The following is a 17,867-nucleotide window of genomic DNA, read 5'->3' as shown; positions in this document are numbered from 1 at the left end:
TAAATATATATATAAATCCACAATACCATTATCAAACCAATGAAATTTTTAAAAATCCATGGCATCCTCTGATATTTAATTCATGTTCAATTTTCTTCTTTTGTTTCACAAATGTATTTTATGGCCATTTTTATTCACATTAGAGCTCACATTACATTTAAACATGTCTTTTAATTCTTTTAAAGATACAAGTGTCCTTCTCTAATCATTTTTATGCATTTTTTGAATGTACCACATTATTGCCTCGTGCTATTCTTAAGTTTTGATTTCTTCCTCATTTTTTCTTTTCATAGATTCCTTGTTCCTCCTAGTCACGTATAGATAGATACAGAGGGCTGATGTGAATCTGGTTCTTCTTAGTTGTTTTTTAGTGCTATTGTTTGGATCTGGAATGACTCCCAAAGCCAACATGGTAAAGGCTCAGTCCCTCGCTTAGCACTATTGAGAGGTCATGGAAACTTTAGAAGGTGAGGTCCTGCAGGAAGTCTTCAGGCCACTGAGGTTGTATCCTAGAAGGGAATAGTGGGGCTCCAGATCCTTCCTCTTTCTCTTTTGGTATTCCCAGTCATGAGGGGAGACTTTTACTTTACCGTACTCTTCCACTATGGTGTGCTAAAACCATAAGCCCAAAAGAAACCTATTTTCCTTGTAAGTTGATCTATCTCAGGTGTGTTTTAATGGCAAAGTTAACACAACAAAAATAATATGTTACGGTTTTTCTCTGTATTTTTTATTGCATAATATTAGGAGGCATATGGTATCAGGTGGGTATGTTACCAATGTGGGTATTGCTAATTAAATTCACATTCAGTATTCCTCATTGGCTTTTTCCCCACTGATTTTAGGATCTGAAATAGTTACCAATACCAATTAATACTCGAAAATCTAAAATATTGATTTGGGAAAGTGCACAAAGTTTTCGATTTCTCCACTTTCTTATCAACACTTACATTTTGTTCTTTTAATAACAGTCATCCTAACAGGTGTGAGGTGATGCAGCATTGTAGTTTTAATCTGTATTTCTTTTATGATTAATGATGTTGAATTTTTTATATGCCTGTTGACCGTTTTTTATATTACGAAATGTCTACTCAGATCTTTTATCCATTTTAATTGTTTTTTCCTCCTATTGAGTTATAGCAATTCCTTGTATTTTTGATATTTATCCTTATTAGATATATGTTTGAAAATATCTTCTCCCATATTGAAGGTTGTCTTTTTACTTTGTTTATCATTGTGCTTACAGTGCAAAAGATTTTTGGTTTGATATAATCTTAGTTGTCCATTTTTTGTTTTGTTACATATACTATTGGTCTCTTATATGAGAAATCATGACAAATGTCATGAAGAATTTTCTCAGACATGAGTTTTTGTGGGACACTTATATCCAAACCAAAATGTTGTTCACGGTTGAATCAAACTCCATTGTGTATATATTCTACCTTTTCTTTATCTATTCACTTGTTATTGGACACCTTGGCTGATTCCATAACTAACATTGAGAATTATGCTGCAGTAAAGGATATGCATAACATGGATTTGAATTTATCTCTAAAGTATGCTGACTTTAATCCTTTTGGGTATAAACTGATTAATCGTATAGCTGGATCATACATTAGCAATGATGGATGCATTACTATTCCCAATTGCTATTTATACTATAGACCCATAGAAACATAAACATCATGGTACTGGCATATATATGAGCATGTAGATCAATGGAATAAAATTGAAGATATAGAATCAATCCATACAGCTATTATCATTGGACTCTTGACAAATGTGCTCAAAACATATGTTGAAGAAATGACAGCTTCTGTAATAAATGGTTCTTGGAAAACTGGATATTCATATGTGGCATAGTGAAATTAGATCTTTATTTCTCACCCTGTACAAAAGACACCTCAAAATAGACTAAGGACCTAAGTATAAAGCCAGAAACTTTGCAATTGCTAGAATAAGATTTAGGGCAAATGTTCCAACATACAAACATAGGTAATGACTTATCAAATTCCTATCAAAAATTAATAGATATTATCAAATTATAAACTTCTGCACAGCAATGGAAACAACGTAGTGAAAAGTGAACCTATAGAATTGGAGAAAATCTTTACCAGTGATTCCTCCGACGGAGCATTATTATTGAAAATACATAAATAAAAAAGCTCAATACTCCCAATATAAATCACCTATTCAATAGATAAACAAATGAACTAAATATACTTCTCAAAAGAAGAAAAAAATGGCCAACAACTATATGAAAATACGTGCAATATCTTTGTCCATCAGGAAAATGCAGTCAAAGTTACATTGAGATTCCATCTCATTCCAGTTGGAATAGCAATCTTCCAGAATGTAAACTACAATGAGTGCTGGAGAGAATGTGGGGATAAAGGAGCTCTCATACACTGTTAGTGAGAATGTAAGTGTGCACAGCTGGTGCGGAAATCAGTCTGAAGGCTTTTCAAAAAATATAAATTGCACTACCATATGATTCAACTATAAAAATCCCTAGAGTTATTTGTAATTTAATAGTTTTTATTTATATAGTATTCTTACATATTTAAACATTTATGAATAAAGTGCAAAGTGCAAAGAGATATAATTTCTATATGTATCTATTAAGTAACAGTATTTCATGGGTATCATTCAATCAAATTATGGAGCACCTTTTAATTCCTTTATTGGGTTGTAGTAAGGTATTGCTACATACTAACCATTCCAAAATTTAATAGTGTGAAACAACAGTTAAATTATGAGTCATATTGTTGAATAGTTTGATGTAGCCAAACATCAGAAAACCAGAAATAATTTTCTTCTTGAAGCAGACAGTCATCAAATTGAAAAATCAATTTTGTTTATTTCAGTATTTTTCACTATAGGAAGTTCATCAGAGTAGATTATTTCACATTGCTTATAAAACAAATTCCTCTCCAAGTACTTATGTTCACCCCATAAATTATATAGAGAATTAATAATACCACTGTTGTAGAGTGCTTACTAACAGGGTAGAAATTCTTCATTCTTCTTTGTATTTATGTACCTCGCAATATGATTTCACAGCCTCTCCTAACAATAAGGGGGTTCTCCATTATTTCGATATTTGCTTGCCTTGAGACTTTTCTTTTTAGCCAACAGAGTATGGTGAAATGGTTCTTATAATCATCTGAAAAGCACATTATGGTTCTGAATGCCAGGATCCCAAATGATGAAATCCCCAAATATCATATCCCTGAAGTCTAAAATACCCCAAATGACAAAACCAGATGTGTTAATCCCAAATGATTAAAATTCCAAATGTTGAAATCATGAACACCCAAATGATGAAAACTGAAATTCTCACTTTAAAAGCAAGAAAATGATACAAAAGAGGAACAGAAGGCCAAACTCTGAGGAAGGAATTGGTCATGCAACATGAGACAACAGCGACAAAAAAAAAACAAAAAAAAAAAACTTCAGTTTAAAAATTAATCATGTGTCTGCATTGGCATTCCTTTCTGTTCATGGAATTCCAGAGCCTTCTAGAGAATTAAAGCCATCATTCCAGAAGAAGCCAGCAAAGTCACTGGTTTGAAAATAATTCTGTTTGTGAAAGGGTAAGAAGACACCCAATGATGTTACTGTTCATCACCCATAGTGTTTCTGTCAAGTTTATTCTCTCCACTTAAATGCATATGGGATGGATTTCCATGCATCCCAAAAAGAACAAAATTATGGCACAGAAGTTGGTTAAATTTATTAGGAAATATTTGCTGTCTGTGTATTTCAAGTCATAGAAGTGTTTCAAAACCAACAGTGTGATGTACACAATGAATATAAATATATTCTCCTATGAGAAAAAAAAAGTAAAAACAACTATTTCTTGTTATGGAAGATATTAAAATATCATTAATTATTGTGAAAGTTGGCTCTCTCTGCAACTGCTCATAATGTATTCCTATAATATGCTTTTTCATGTCAAAATACATTTTTAGTCTTTTCAATCTTTTTTTCTTATTTTTCATTTTAATTTTTCCCTACTACTTAAAATTGTCAGCATTTGGAAAAAATGTATTTCCTCTTCTCATGATTTCTCAAACTGGATGCAAAAAAATTGTGCAAAGACTCTTGAAAGTTCTAACTAATTTTGTGCATTCTTTTGCAAATCTGACTCCATATAGCATATTATCACAACATTATCAAAACACAAGCATCATGTGTATATGCAAAAATTGTTGAAACTTCTTCAATTAGTGATGAGGTATCTACATTTGTGAAAGATAAAATTTCTCAAGAACTTGCCTCTCCGGGAGATTTCATATGTAGTGATAGTTTTTAATCCATCTCTTCAAAAGACTTAGGTTACCTGCATAGTATTTCAGAAGCCCAGTTAAAAATCTGGGAAATGCAATTACCAACCACACTGGTGTGTGTGTGTTTATACATTTTGCTTTTTGACTTATTTCTTTATGAATATGATTCTTCTGCTCATAACAATTGTATACTTTAACTGTTGGATGCGATTGCAAAAAATATGTGCTATTATTGACTATTTTATTGTGTAAAGTAGACTACAAAGTGTTCTGTTGATGTTTTCAAATAAAAATTTCTTTTAAGAATGTAAACAAATGTTTTTAAAGAATTTTAAAGTTTTTTGTTTTGGAAATATATTTTGGGATTGTGATGTCTTGGAATTTTAGGCATTAGGAATTTTGATTTTCAGGGACTATCTCATTTGTGATTATGGCCCAAATTTTGAGTGGAAGTGCTAACCTGTGGGGTAGACCTTAGGAAACCTTCAACTTTTGTACTCATGATCTTGGAATCCTATAAGGGCTACCACGAGAATGCTGGCCAAGCTTCCTAGAGAATAAGAGAGCATAAGAAAACTGAGGCATGTCAGCCTACATACAGACAAACCCCACGCCTTTTCCAGAATACCCCTACCTGATCTGCGGCTGATTGGAAATGTGAATGCAGTCATTTTTGATGAGATAAATTTCTCAGCTGACCAGGAGACTCATGATAAGGACTAAATAGCTTATATAATTTTGTATTAAGACCTTGAAATTTGCTCAATAAATGACAGGTGTCTACATTGGTGACAGATAAAATTTATCAGAATCTTGACTTTTCAGAAGACTTCATATGTGGTGATGGTGATGAGCCATCACTGTTTTTGATAAATCTCTTCAAAACATTTAGGGACCTGTACAGTATTTCAGATGACTAGTAATATATCTGCACAAACACAATTACCATCCAAAGGGATGGGTGCAGACATTGAAAAGCTTTGAACATTTTAAACTTGAATTTCTTCATTTCCTCTCTGCAGCTAAAATTATATGTATTTCCTCTAAGAATTCTTCTTACTTTCACATGAGAGAGAGTTTTTTACTAAAAATTATAAGGTATCGCTCAGCTTCATGAGGCTGTTGACAAAAAAAAAAAAATAAAGAAAGAAAAAAAGGTTTACTTTCCTCTGGCATCAATATTTTCTTTTATGACTCTGTTTTAAATATAGCAGTATTTTTTCTATGATTTCTAAGTTTTATCCAGAAATCAGAGAAATGATAGAAAATGGAAATTATGGAGTATGAAAATGATGTTTCATTTTATTTATGAAATTGCAATTTCATAAAAGGTACCCTGGCAATACTTTCAAGAAAGGTAACATCATAAGGAATTTATGAGAAGATTGATGAAGGTTTTTTCAACGATGTATAGAGAAGTAATTTTGTTTGACATGTCTAAATGCACCATCTAATTCTTTTATGGTATACTGAAATTGGGCCTTGGTATGTAGGGTGACCAATAATGGAACAAAAACGCTCTACTTCCCACTGATAATGAATTTATCTTCTGTATTGAGCTTATACTGGCAAGAATTTAAATTTAAACAGCACTATCTGGACAAAAGTATATCATTTGAGCATTGAAGTTCTGGGTATATATAAATGTACAAGCATTTTAATGGCCCTGTTTTCTCATATGCTCATAATTTAAATTTTTTTTTAGTTGTAGATGAACATACCATCTTTATTTTAATTTTATGCAGTGCTGAGGATTGAACTGAGTGGCTCCCACATAAAAGGAAAGCACTCTACCACCCCCATATGCTCATAATTTTAAAAGTAGGAAAGTAACATAAGATATTATTAACAAATAGTTGTCAGTCTTATTCGTTAATTTCTTTCCATTTAATTTATTTACCAATTGTTATTAAAAGTAAAATTAATACACAACTGCTTACTTCTTCCAGGAACTGTCCTAGGTGCTGAACAACCCAAATTCTACCAATAGCATGTGTTCTTAGTATTATTTAGTCTCTATTTTATAAGATACACTATGATTTTTATAGAAAAAAGTTTGAAAATTTTTATTATGCAAGGGGGATATTTAACTTAAAACATTTTATATGATGAGAGCCTTAGACCTGACTTCTTACACTTGACAGCAAAAAATAACTTTTCTTAATTTTATAACTTAGTTTTTAAAATTAATTAATATGAACATGCAATTTTCAAGTAATTTCCTCACCACATACCTTGTTATTACAAAATAATATCTACAACATGGAACGTACTGACATTTCAAAGTTGCAAGCCCTTATCAATTATTTGCTGATATGTTCATGATTTCAAGCAAAGGTCAAAATGACACAATGCTAGATCAAAATCAGGCTTAACTGGACTGATATTGAAATTACATTATTCTTTTTTTTATTCTTTCTGAAAGTAAGTTGTATTCAATGCATAAAGAAGATCTTTATCTCTTCAAATGATATCTTTTATATCTGGAAGTATAAAACTCAAAGCCACTATTACCTAAAAAAGCAGGTATCTAATTTTTATGCCTGATAGGCTCAGATATTAATGGGGTGGTATCTTCTAGAGATTCACAAAAACAAAAATGTTTTGTGGACCCACTTTGTTTGCTAACATCAGATAGGATATATGGTTTAAGTGTTTATGCTAGAGAATAAAAGAGGATCATTCAGTGCAATATGAAGTGGAAAATCCAAATGCAAACACAAAGAAACACTGTCCTAAATATTCAAGTTTAGTGTTTAATGAACCAGACAAACAGCCCAATATTGTGGTATAAACAATATGAGACTGTGAAATAGAGGTATAGATATGATATTTTATATATTAATTCAAAAATTTAGCAGAATTTAGCAATTGGAGTAACATTTTGATATGACCAAGGGTGAATAACTGCAGTGATTACAGATTCATCTAAGGCAAGTTTCATTTAGAAGTAACTGTTTTTTTTTTCTTTCTGAATTTTAGCATTTTTTACCATGTAGGCAAAATTTCTGCTACAGTAATACTCTTATGTTCTTGTATGTAACACATATAATAACAAATTTAACCCAAAAAGAATGATATATTGTCAATACAGGAGCTTTTATTGATTATTGAAATAAAATTAATCTCACATGATGGATATTAGAAAAATTATATGAAGAGCAATAACTGTAAAGTAGTAATAAGAGAGAAAAATTCCTTTATAAAGCAATTTTGCAGATAGTTACATCCATTGGAGATGATGAATGTAAAACTATTATCTCCTACCCAAGTAGCCTGAGATAAATAATTGCTCTTTTTAAAAGAGATGAATCCTAGCTGGTATGGTGACACACACCTGTAATCCCAGCAGTCCGGAAGGCTGAGACAAGAGGATAATGGAGTAAAAGGCCAGCCTCAGCAACTGCAAGGTGCTAAAAATCTTATTGAGACCCTGTATCTAAATAAAATACAAAAAAAAAAATAGAGCTGGGGATGTGGCTCAGTGATTGAGTGCCCCTGAGTTCAATCCCTCGTTCCAAAGAGAGAGAGAGAGAGAGAGAGAGAGAGAGAGAGAGAGAGAGAGAGACCCAGAAAGTACATTCAGAAAACATAGGAACTGGCAATTTTAGCATGTTTATAAAAGTCTCTCAGTAGAATCCATGAGGCGTGAGTGCACACTGTTGGAACTGATCTTGCTCTGTGTGAAGAAAAGCATCTTTCCACCCAGGTTGGGTATTTCACATCAAGATGCAGTGGGCAGAAGCACTTGGATTTCTGCTGCTGGTGATTGACACTGTGATGAACTTTGCTATACTCCAGGAAGTTGGCATCTCCCCTGGTGCTGGCAGCCAGTGCAAAATATTCTGCTGGACATTGAGTGAAGTATTCACATAAGGCAGTTGAGAAGGGCACAGGGAGACCAAAAGTACATGTGTGAGTTTTGTTCAGAGCACAACTGGATGAAGTGGGTGTCTGACGCAGCCAGATTTCTTCTCATGAAGCAGAGCTCAGAGAGGCCATGAATCAGGTTAGGGGGTAAGATAAACATTTAGATTCCTTGTTTGAAGTGCTTCTTACTGACATTGGCTGGAAAGGAGATGGAGAAGCAAAAGAGAATGGTTTCAGGAAAATTGAAGGAGGCAAACTGAACAATTTGTCTAATTGACTGAAAGCTGGTTACACATTAATATTAAATGGGATCATTTGACAAATGGGATAAACAGGGCTGCATTAATGAATTAATTGGGTATGAATTAAATAACTTTATTCTATTTTAAAATTTGATTTTAAATGAATTTGAATATAAATGCTTTCAAAATAAAAATATAATAATTGTTTGAGAGAGATGTTTAACCCAATTTAAATATTTCATAGTGCATTCTTTATTGAAATATCACATGGTACTCAATCCCATTTATACATAAAATTTTTATGTTTTTACAAATGAATTAGATACAGAAAATACAGGATTTTAATCAATGTTAATTGAGTAGTCAAACAATTCTTCAAACAATACTCCACACAATTCCCTTGACCTCAGTCTATTCACAATTGCAGGGTAGTTAGGCAAGGGACTGAGAGATAGTTCCTTCTTTTCTCTGATACTAAAGCCACATTCCATTCTGAATATCCCACAGAGGATACAGAAAGAAGCAACCAATACCCTCTGGGTAAATTAAAATAATTTTTACATCAACAATGTGGGGCAAACTTATGTCCTTACTTTCTCACATTCTGCTAAAGTAAAATAAAATTTCAGGAAGACGTTTTTCACCATTATTCATAATCATTGATTGATTTCAAAACATTAGTCAGCAACTCTTCTAGCTACAGTGCTATGATCTGATCCCTTACCAATGATAGTGCATGGAATAGTATTTTATAAGATAATTCATTGCTTGAGAATGTGTCAGTAAATAAGAGTCTTTGAGAAAAATACACCATTCCAGAGGAAAAATGGAAAGAGAATGTTTTGAATCAATTGTTAATACAATGAAATAGGACTTCCTCAAATGTGGAATAAATGTGTCTCCTAATTTAGGCTGTTGAAACTTTTTAAAATTATATGTATATCTTTTGAAAACCCTGTATTGCTTCCACTTGCTTGTGTTGGCATCTGATCCATGCAGTAGTTCAGAGACCCTGTTCTTGACTGTCACCTTAGGAATGAAGATTCTTATCTTTCATTATATTGGTTTGGGGAAGAAAACAAGAGGAAGTGATAAAATCAGTTTTGTTTTCTTCAGATGAGAAGTTGATAGAATATATATATATACACACACACGCACATACATATGTGTATATATATATGGAAACCAGTGATTCAGCTTGCTGCAGTATTCATATTTTGCCAAGAGGAGAAGCAGGGGGCTTTCTTTGGTCCACCTCATCAATAACATGATCATAGACTCTCCAAGTACAGGTATCACATTCAGGGTATATGTTGTCTTCCTTTGCCATTTGTGTTTGTCAGTTTTCTGAGGTTGTGACAAAATACTTGAGAAAAATTAACTTAAAGAAGAAAATAAATATTTTGATTCATAGTTTCACAGAAGAGAGTAACAGAACTAAGCTGCTGACCTTATGGCAGGAAGAAAGGAGGTGGTGAGGGGCCAGGGAAATGATATACTGCCAGTGACCCACCTCCTCCAACTAGGCCCGAACTTTTGCAGTTTGCACCACCTCCCAATAATGCCAATGAATTATGAATCCATGAATAGATTGACCCATTGATAGGGTCAGAGCTCTCATGATAAAATCACCTTTCAGAAGCTCTACCTCTGAAGACTGCTGTATTGGGGACCAAGTCTTCAACATATGAGCCTCTGTGGACATTGCGTATACAAACCATGGTGCTACTAAACTGTGAGGAGGAGCAGGAGTTGGGAGGCAGACAAATAACATATGCCTACTTGAAGACACAGATCTGAAGCAAGAAACCTGACCAGGGCTTTAGAAAAACAGGTAAAAACAGGCCCCTCTAGCATATGTTAACAAGAAATGGCGCTTTTATTGTGTGAACTGTCATTTAAATTGTTCAAGTGAATAGTAGCATTATCTGTAAATGTGCATTAAAACACAGTATTCATACACATGTTGTTATTAAGGGCTGATGGTCATATCCTTATGTCTGTAGTAACAGAATCTGTGATCAAGTTTATGTTTCATGAATGGTGAAGCAATGTTCTAGAAAGCACTTGGATTCCTTAAGACTACAGCCAGCTATAGATGAATTAATTCTATATTTTCTTTAAGTGAAAGGGAAAGATTTTTAATATGTATACTATTTCTGTCGCTTGCTAGTCATCTAACTTCTAAACAATTCATCACCATAAAAAGGATATAAGAAAATTTACTAGGAGTGTAAATTTTGACTGTTTCTACTTAAAAGTTAAATATAACCCTGAGAATAATGGCAGTAAAGATAAGCCAAGGAAAGCCACAGGACAGATTTTTCGCCTTGTTTAAAGTCAATCATTCCGTAGAGATTGATTACTTCAGCAAGTGAATTCTAAAGTGATATTAGTCACTGTAGTTCTTATATTTGACATAATGATAGCTAAGTTACAATTACACTTTAAAACACATGTTAGAATATGCACCTAATACTTAAAGTGTACTTCTTAAAACCAATGGGCAAATTACTTGCTTCAGTGATCTATTACACAACATGGGTAACTAAACTTAATGTTAATCTATCTATTTTAAAAAGAATAAATTTTAAGTCTTCTCATTCCAAAGATACAATAAGCAGTAGAAATAATAGATATGTTAAAGTAGCCTGGTTGCATTTTGCAATGGTATACACATTATATTTTACCCCACAAGTATATAAATTATTATTTTTTAATTAAAATGAAATTTACAAAAACAAAGGAAACAAGAAAACTCAACACAGAACTAAAAAGCAGGTAGTTACTCTGTATTTAAATAACTGACTTTGACTTCAACTGAATCATTTTACGAATACTCAAGAATGATCTACTTATAGTTTTTTATAGGGTGGGTAAGAGTAGTGATTCTGAAACTTCTTGGTAATAAAAATTACTGAGGATCCAAAAAGCTATTAAAATTTTGTATTTTATATACTGATATTTAGCTGTTAAAAGTTTAAACTGATTAAAGTATTTATTAATTCATCAAAGTTATCATCATAATTCTATTGCATGTTGACATACATATTACATTTTTTAGAAAAAAAATTATTTTTAAACAAAAAGATTATTAAGATTGCTGGCATATTTTAAATTTTTCCCATTATTTTTAAGATCTGGCTTAATGAAGGGAAGCTTTTGATATCTGCTTTTATATTCAATGTGCCGTAATATTGCAAACCATACATTGTATTTATCTGAAAATCTCCAGTGTACATTCATGAATATATGAGAATTAAAAAGAAAAATAACTTATGAAAACTATTTTCATCTTCTAGAATCCTTGAAAAAGTCCTTGGTGTCCCAGACTGTTCCTTGAGAAACCTTGATGTGAGCAGTGGTTTTTAAACCTTTTGGCTAACAAAATCATTCTGGTGAATATATTGACTTTGCATTCTGAATTTGAATTATCAATTTATTTTTAATTTTTACATGTATTATTTATCATTAATTATGAATAATCATGAAATATAAAATATGTGAATTTATAATAGAAAGAATTTATAATACATAAAAAATATTTTAATAAATTTTATTTAAATATTTATAACACATAAGTTTGAGATTCTAGTTCTAAATGCAATTCATTATAGGTATTGTGAAAATATATTGTTTGTTACCTTCACTAAATCATGATACTAATTTTAATTATTGAATTTAATTACACAATTATTTAATTGTATAATATATTTTTAAATTTTGGCTGATGAATGTACATCTTCCTTGATTCCAAAGATCATTTTTACAAATTAATTGAGAGATTTTGTTTCTATTCAAGTAGGGAAAAACATTAAAAATCTTTACTCAGAAAAATTGAGAACAGAATGGAATATTCTATTTTCACATTTTAATATTATACAAATATTAGAGCTTTATAGATGAATAGTGTATGAAAAGTCCAGTAACATTGCAATGGAAGCAATTTTGAAATTTTGAATATCTACTTACAAAATGCAACAGCATGCTGGTTTACTTTAAGAACTGGTTCATGGGTAAATGAATGAATGAATGAATATATAAAATGGACTTCATAATCAAAATGATAAATACACTGAAAAGACATTCATGTTCCATTCAGTTGGACAGAGTGAATATGAATGAGGCTTGAATTCTTTTGCTTGTCAATTAAAGAGAAGGTGGCAAAATTACATGAGGAGGAGGAAGTAATCAATTATAGCTAGATGGTAGCTCAGCTTCTAATAGCATGCAATGTACAAAAAAGAAGTAGAAATTTAGAGAAATGGTGGAATAAATAGTGTCAGTGCCTTGGGATCGTAATCACACATAGGCTTCCATCTTATAATCAATCATCCATATGCAAAATTAGAAAATAAAATCACATATATGCAAATGGATTAAATTCATTGAAAGCATTTAGAGATCAAATAGAAAATTCTGTTACATTGTAACAGATATTCTTTATCTATTTGCAAATTACAATCACATAAAGTTAGTGTCTGCAGATCTTTCTTGATAGCCTAGATTTAGGAGCTTGTCATTTTGAAGTGACAGGGTAAGATGAACAAGATGAGAAACATTATCTATGTTTTACAGTTGGAGAAATCCAGTGGACTAGGAGCTCTAAAATTTTTCAGTAGAATCCTTGTGACCCATATCTTCCAAAGCATGATGGGTGGTAACAGCCATATTAGTAACCTCCGTAGCTACCATAGCCACAGCCTGAGCCATAGCTAGGCTCACCAAACTCTAGTCCCTATAGTTGTTGTATGTTATGGTTGTGACATGAGATGCTCCCTAAAAAACTCATGTGTCAGGAAATGCAGGACTGTTCAGAGGTAAAGTAATTAGATTATAAGAGCTGTAGCATAATCAGTGGATTAAATCACTTGAAGGATTAATGATTTGAATTGGTAACAGTTGGGAGGTAGCAAGAGGCTGAAAGCCAGAGTTCCATGGGGGTATGCTCTTGGGATTATATTTTGTCCCGGACTGCTTGCTCTGTCCTTGTCTCTGTCTGCTTCCTGGCCACCATGGGCTAAGCAGCTTTCCTATGCCATATGCTGTTGCCCTGATGCTCACCAATGATGTCAAGTCCAGGGCAATGGAGTAGGCTGACTATAGGCAAAAACCTCTAAAACCATGAGCCCCCAATAAATCTTTCCTCCTCTAAGTTGTTCTTATCAGGTATTTAAGTCATAGTGATGCAAAGCTGAGGAAACACACAGCCATAGGTCATGGTGTCAAGTGTGGATAGTTCAGGTGTGGAAGAGGGAGGGAATTTTCTGATCGCTATCTTCACATTATCTTTTACATTTTTTTCAGTAGTAGGTATGGTAAATTACATGCAATGTTGCCTCACTAGAAATTGTTTTACATAAACCATAAATAGCACCAATAGCAAAACTCTCATAAATTTCTTATTTGTTAGCATAGTGAAGACTTGTAGTCAAAATTCCTCTATGATTAAGTCAAGATTTTCATTATCACATTATATAAATTGAATGCAGTTTTTGACCTATTTTTTTTTTCTGTTTTTGGTGGGGAGGTGCTGGGGATTGAACTCGGGGGCACTTAATTACTGAGCCACATCCCCAACCCTATTTTGTATTTTATTTAGAGACAGGGTCTCACTGAGTTGCTTAATTCCTTCCTTTTGCTGAGGCTGGCTTTGAACACGTGATCCTCCTGCCTCAGCCTCCTGAGTCACTGGGATTACAGGCATGTACCACTATGCCCAGCTTGACCTAGTTTTGAAGTCCTTCCTCACTGAAATGTTAAATATATATTCCATGATGAGATTCTATGAAGTCACAGAAACTATGCAAACAACAAATGATTCAAATTGTTTTGAGCTTTTTAAGAGTTTCAATTTCCTCTGGTCAGCTGCAGGTGAGAAAGACATTCTGTGTGAGGTTGGGTTTTACTTAAAATATGAGATCAACATTGCCTAATATCCTTATAAATATAATTCATTTCACCTTATATACATTACTCAAGTAACGTCTTTACAAGATACAACATTTAAAATGTACAAGTATATTTTTATCAGCATCACATCAACTTCTATATCAATTAACCAATTATCTATTCTTATCTTTTCCAGGTAAACTCAGCAAAACTGAGACTTTCTAGCTTTTGTGAAAGCACAATTCCATTAAAGATTCCACCAACCTCTCTTTCTCCTGAGGCGAACCTCAATGTACAGTGGTATGGTGTTGGTGGGGAGGGAACACCTCCCCCTGTCCTCTGCTGACATCTGATTATGGCAGTGCACATTGCCATTTCCAACTGTCATAACCAGTGGATCCATTACCCAACATTCAGTGCTTTATCCTTTGGCTCTGGAGCTAGAAGAGTCTGGTTGTGGGAGGAAAATCAGTGAGTCTGCATTTAGGTCTCCATGGGTGGACTTGGATTTAGTCATTGCATATCTTCCTGCTTATGCTATATCTGTTGGGGAACTCATTGAAAAGGAGTGTGCCTTTTTCTGCTGTTAGAGACTTAGCCTTATTGCAGGGTTTCTTCTCCTTTTGGCTGTGATAGCACCATGTCCTAAAGGAAGACTGCACTGTGTCTGTGTTTGTTAAACTCATCAACACTCCACTAAAGCTATATCCATGAAAAAAGATATGGTATGAAAAATATTATAATAGGCAAACTTTATCCAGGTATCAACTGCATGCTAGATACTGTTCTAAGTGTTTGACATGGACTAATTTGATTCTTAAAATTGCCTTATGAGGTAGGGTATTTTTACAGTCTCATCTATAGATGGGGTAGCTGGAGCACACAATTATGGTGGTTGCACAGCTATAAGTGATAAAATTAAAATTTAAACCACAGAGCTTATTCCAAATGTATAGCTCTATTATGCTCTACTGGTTTATATGAAGTCATTGTGCTAAGAACATCAGTTCGGAGGGTGAGTTTCTTTAACCATTGAATTCATTTCTGAGTTATATTGCATAAGTAAACAAAAGTACTTGCTAACAGTAATATTTCTCTTATACTCTGAGAACTTATTGAGAACTTCTTGTTGGTAAAAATCCACTAGGTTTAATGAAAAGGCATTTGTACCATTTTTATTGTTACAAGTAAAGAAAATGCCTGTATCATCTTTGAGTCAGAACACAAGTATAAAAAATGTCTTGAAATTTAAAGGAAGCTTTTTCATGAAAATGGAGTTCTATATTTAAAAAAAAAAAGTGAAATCTCAACATTTCCATTTTCTGCTTATGGCTTCAGGATATGAACTTGAAGCCAAGGGGAAAATATTTGGTGCTTTTAAAACAGTTATAAAAGAAAATATTGATGCAAATACGATAGAATAGTTTTCTCTAGTCTGGTGCTCCAAAATTTCAAACTATTGGACTGAGACTGAGTGATCCTTTATGGACTTTAGTAATAAAATATTTCTCATGTAAAATGAAGAGAATCTCCAATGGGGGGAAATGGGTTTGGAGTACCAGGGCACAGAGGAAGATGCTCAAGCTTAAGGGTAATTATCATCGCTTACTGGATGTCAGCAAAAACACAGTGAAATTATTAGCTGTGTCTGGATCAAGTCAGCATTTACTTATTAAAAATGCTGTTTCTTGCCATAAAAGCTGGTTATAACAAAGATAATTTAAATATCTTGTGTGGGTAGGGTTTTGAATATGAGAAATTGAATCACATTTATGACCAACAAGTGGTTCAGATGTGGCTAAACAACAGGAAATTTTCTTAATGCCTCAATGCCAGGTTTTAAAAATGAGTCAACAAATTTTTCAGATTGCTTCTGCAAAGAAGCCAATGGTGTGAGGTGTGTGGTGGTTCTGCCCACACTGAGGGCATATAAAAGGCCCTCTTCAGGTAGAATTGTACAGACTCAAGTCACCTATATTCCTTCTCTACCCAAGGATAACCTATCTACTCAACAGCCTACACGATGTGTGGTAGCTACTGTGGAAACTACTATGGCGGCTGTGGCTATGGAAGCTGTGGCTATGGAAGCTGTGGCGGTCTGGGCTATGGCTATGGAGGCCTAGGTTATGGCTATGGAGGCCTGGGCTGTGGCTATGGAGGCCTGGGCTATGGCTATGGCTGTGGCATCCGCAGACTGGGCTGTGGCTATGGCTGTGGCTATGGATACGGCTCCCGCTCTCTATATGGCTGTGGTTATGGATGTGGCTCTGGCTGCGGCTCTGGATTTGGATACTACTAAGGAGGACATCATGGGAGATGCTCACCCTCTCCACCTGTGACATCAGAATTCACTGATTTCAAACTCCATGTGTTCGAGCCTCACACTTGGATGATGATGATTCTGCCAAGGGAGTCAGTTGTTGGCCTATATGGAAACTACCATTTCCCTGAGTTTACCTCCAGAAGTGGGTCAATGTCTCATGAAATTCTCATGAGACCTCACATTTGTGCTCTCATCAGACATTGGTGTCAGAGCAACTGCCTTGATGACTTTCAAAATGGAGGTTGTTCTCTGTTGTCCTAATAAACTTGCTTAACCTATAAGAGATATCTTGTCAGTCATTTGGTATCCAAAATTACTTGCAGTTTTTCATTTAGGCTTGTGAGAAAGAGAAGAATTAACATTCTTTGGTAGATAATCTTTCTTCCTCTTTCTAATTGGTTTCTTTATAATTTCAAAGATCACCTAAGTTAGGTTTGTTTTGTTTTTGTTGTTGTTATTTTGGTAAACTCACTTTTCTCTTCTCCTTTTGAGGTAATAATGCATATTTATTTCTGGGTAATTCTCAACACTGAATCAAGTGTTATTTATATGCTATTTTATGCATTGCCTAGCATAGAGTACATAGTAAGAAAAACAATTTTCTCAACTTTCAATAAACATATCTTAAAATTAATGCTCTTCCCATATCCTCCATACTTTTTTTAATTGGAGATGTAAACTAAATAAAAGTCTTATAAGCTAATTCAACTTAATAAATAAAAAATGCATTTCGCCTTAATGGTAGGCAATCATACTTAGTTAAAACACAGTTTCAGGAATAGACTTAAGTTGTTTCAAGATCTTATAAGTTTCCAGTTCAAGATGTTGGGTGGGACTGTGTTCATATCCAGGCTTCGTTAGGGAAAGATCCAGTTTCAAGCTCATGTACTTGTTGGTAGAATTCACTTGCTTGCAGAGGTGGGCTTGACGGGCTTATTTCCTTGTTGAAAGTTAACTGAGTCCCTTGCAGGCTGTCTTTTGGAAGCCACTCTCAGCAGAAGAAGGTGCTCAGTAGGTTCCCAAACATAGCTGTTAGTTTTCTCAAAGCCAGGAAGGCAGAAAAGTTGATCCATCAAGAAGAGTACTACACCTAAAGTAACCTAATTATCCATGCTTGCCCTACTCATGAGATTAGAAGCAAGTCATGTGTCTCGCTGACTCTCACAGGGAAGGTCTTACACAAGGGCACCAATCTCAAGAGGCAGGAATCAAGGGGGGGGGCATGTTGAGAAACTGCCTATCTCCAAT

The 17,867-nt window shown here is 33.8% G+C and overlaps 1 protein-coding gene across 1 annotated transcript; it reads left to right on the top strand.

Annotated features, from left to right (window-relative positions):
• Nucleotides 1-16,269: 16,269 nt before the first annotated feature.
• LOC107136255 (keratin-associated protein 6-5-like) lies at nucleotides 16,270-16,838 on the top strand. The gene has a single exon (XM_048803249.1). The coding sequence runs from the start codon at nucleotides 16,320-16,322 to the stop codon at nucleotides 16,593-16,595; it is 276 nt and encodes a 91-aa protein (XP_048659206.1). The 5' UTR covers nucleotides 16,270-16,319; the 3' UTR covers nucleotides 16,596-16,838.
• Nucleotides 16,839-17,867: the final 1,029 nt, after the last annotated feature.

Source organism: Marmota marmota, unplaced genomic scaffold (genome assembly GCF_001458135.2).
Source record: "Marmota marmota marmota unplaced genomic scaffold, marMar, whole genome shotgun sequence".
NCBI classification, from domain to species: domain Eukaryota; kingdom Metazoa; phylum Chordata; class Mammalia; order Rodentia; family Sciuridae; genus Marmota; species Marmota marmota.
The sequence above is the reverse complement of the archived record's forward strand: the minus strand, read 5'-3'. Positions and strand labels throughout refer to the sequence as shown.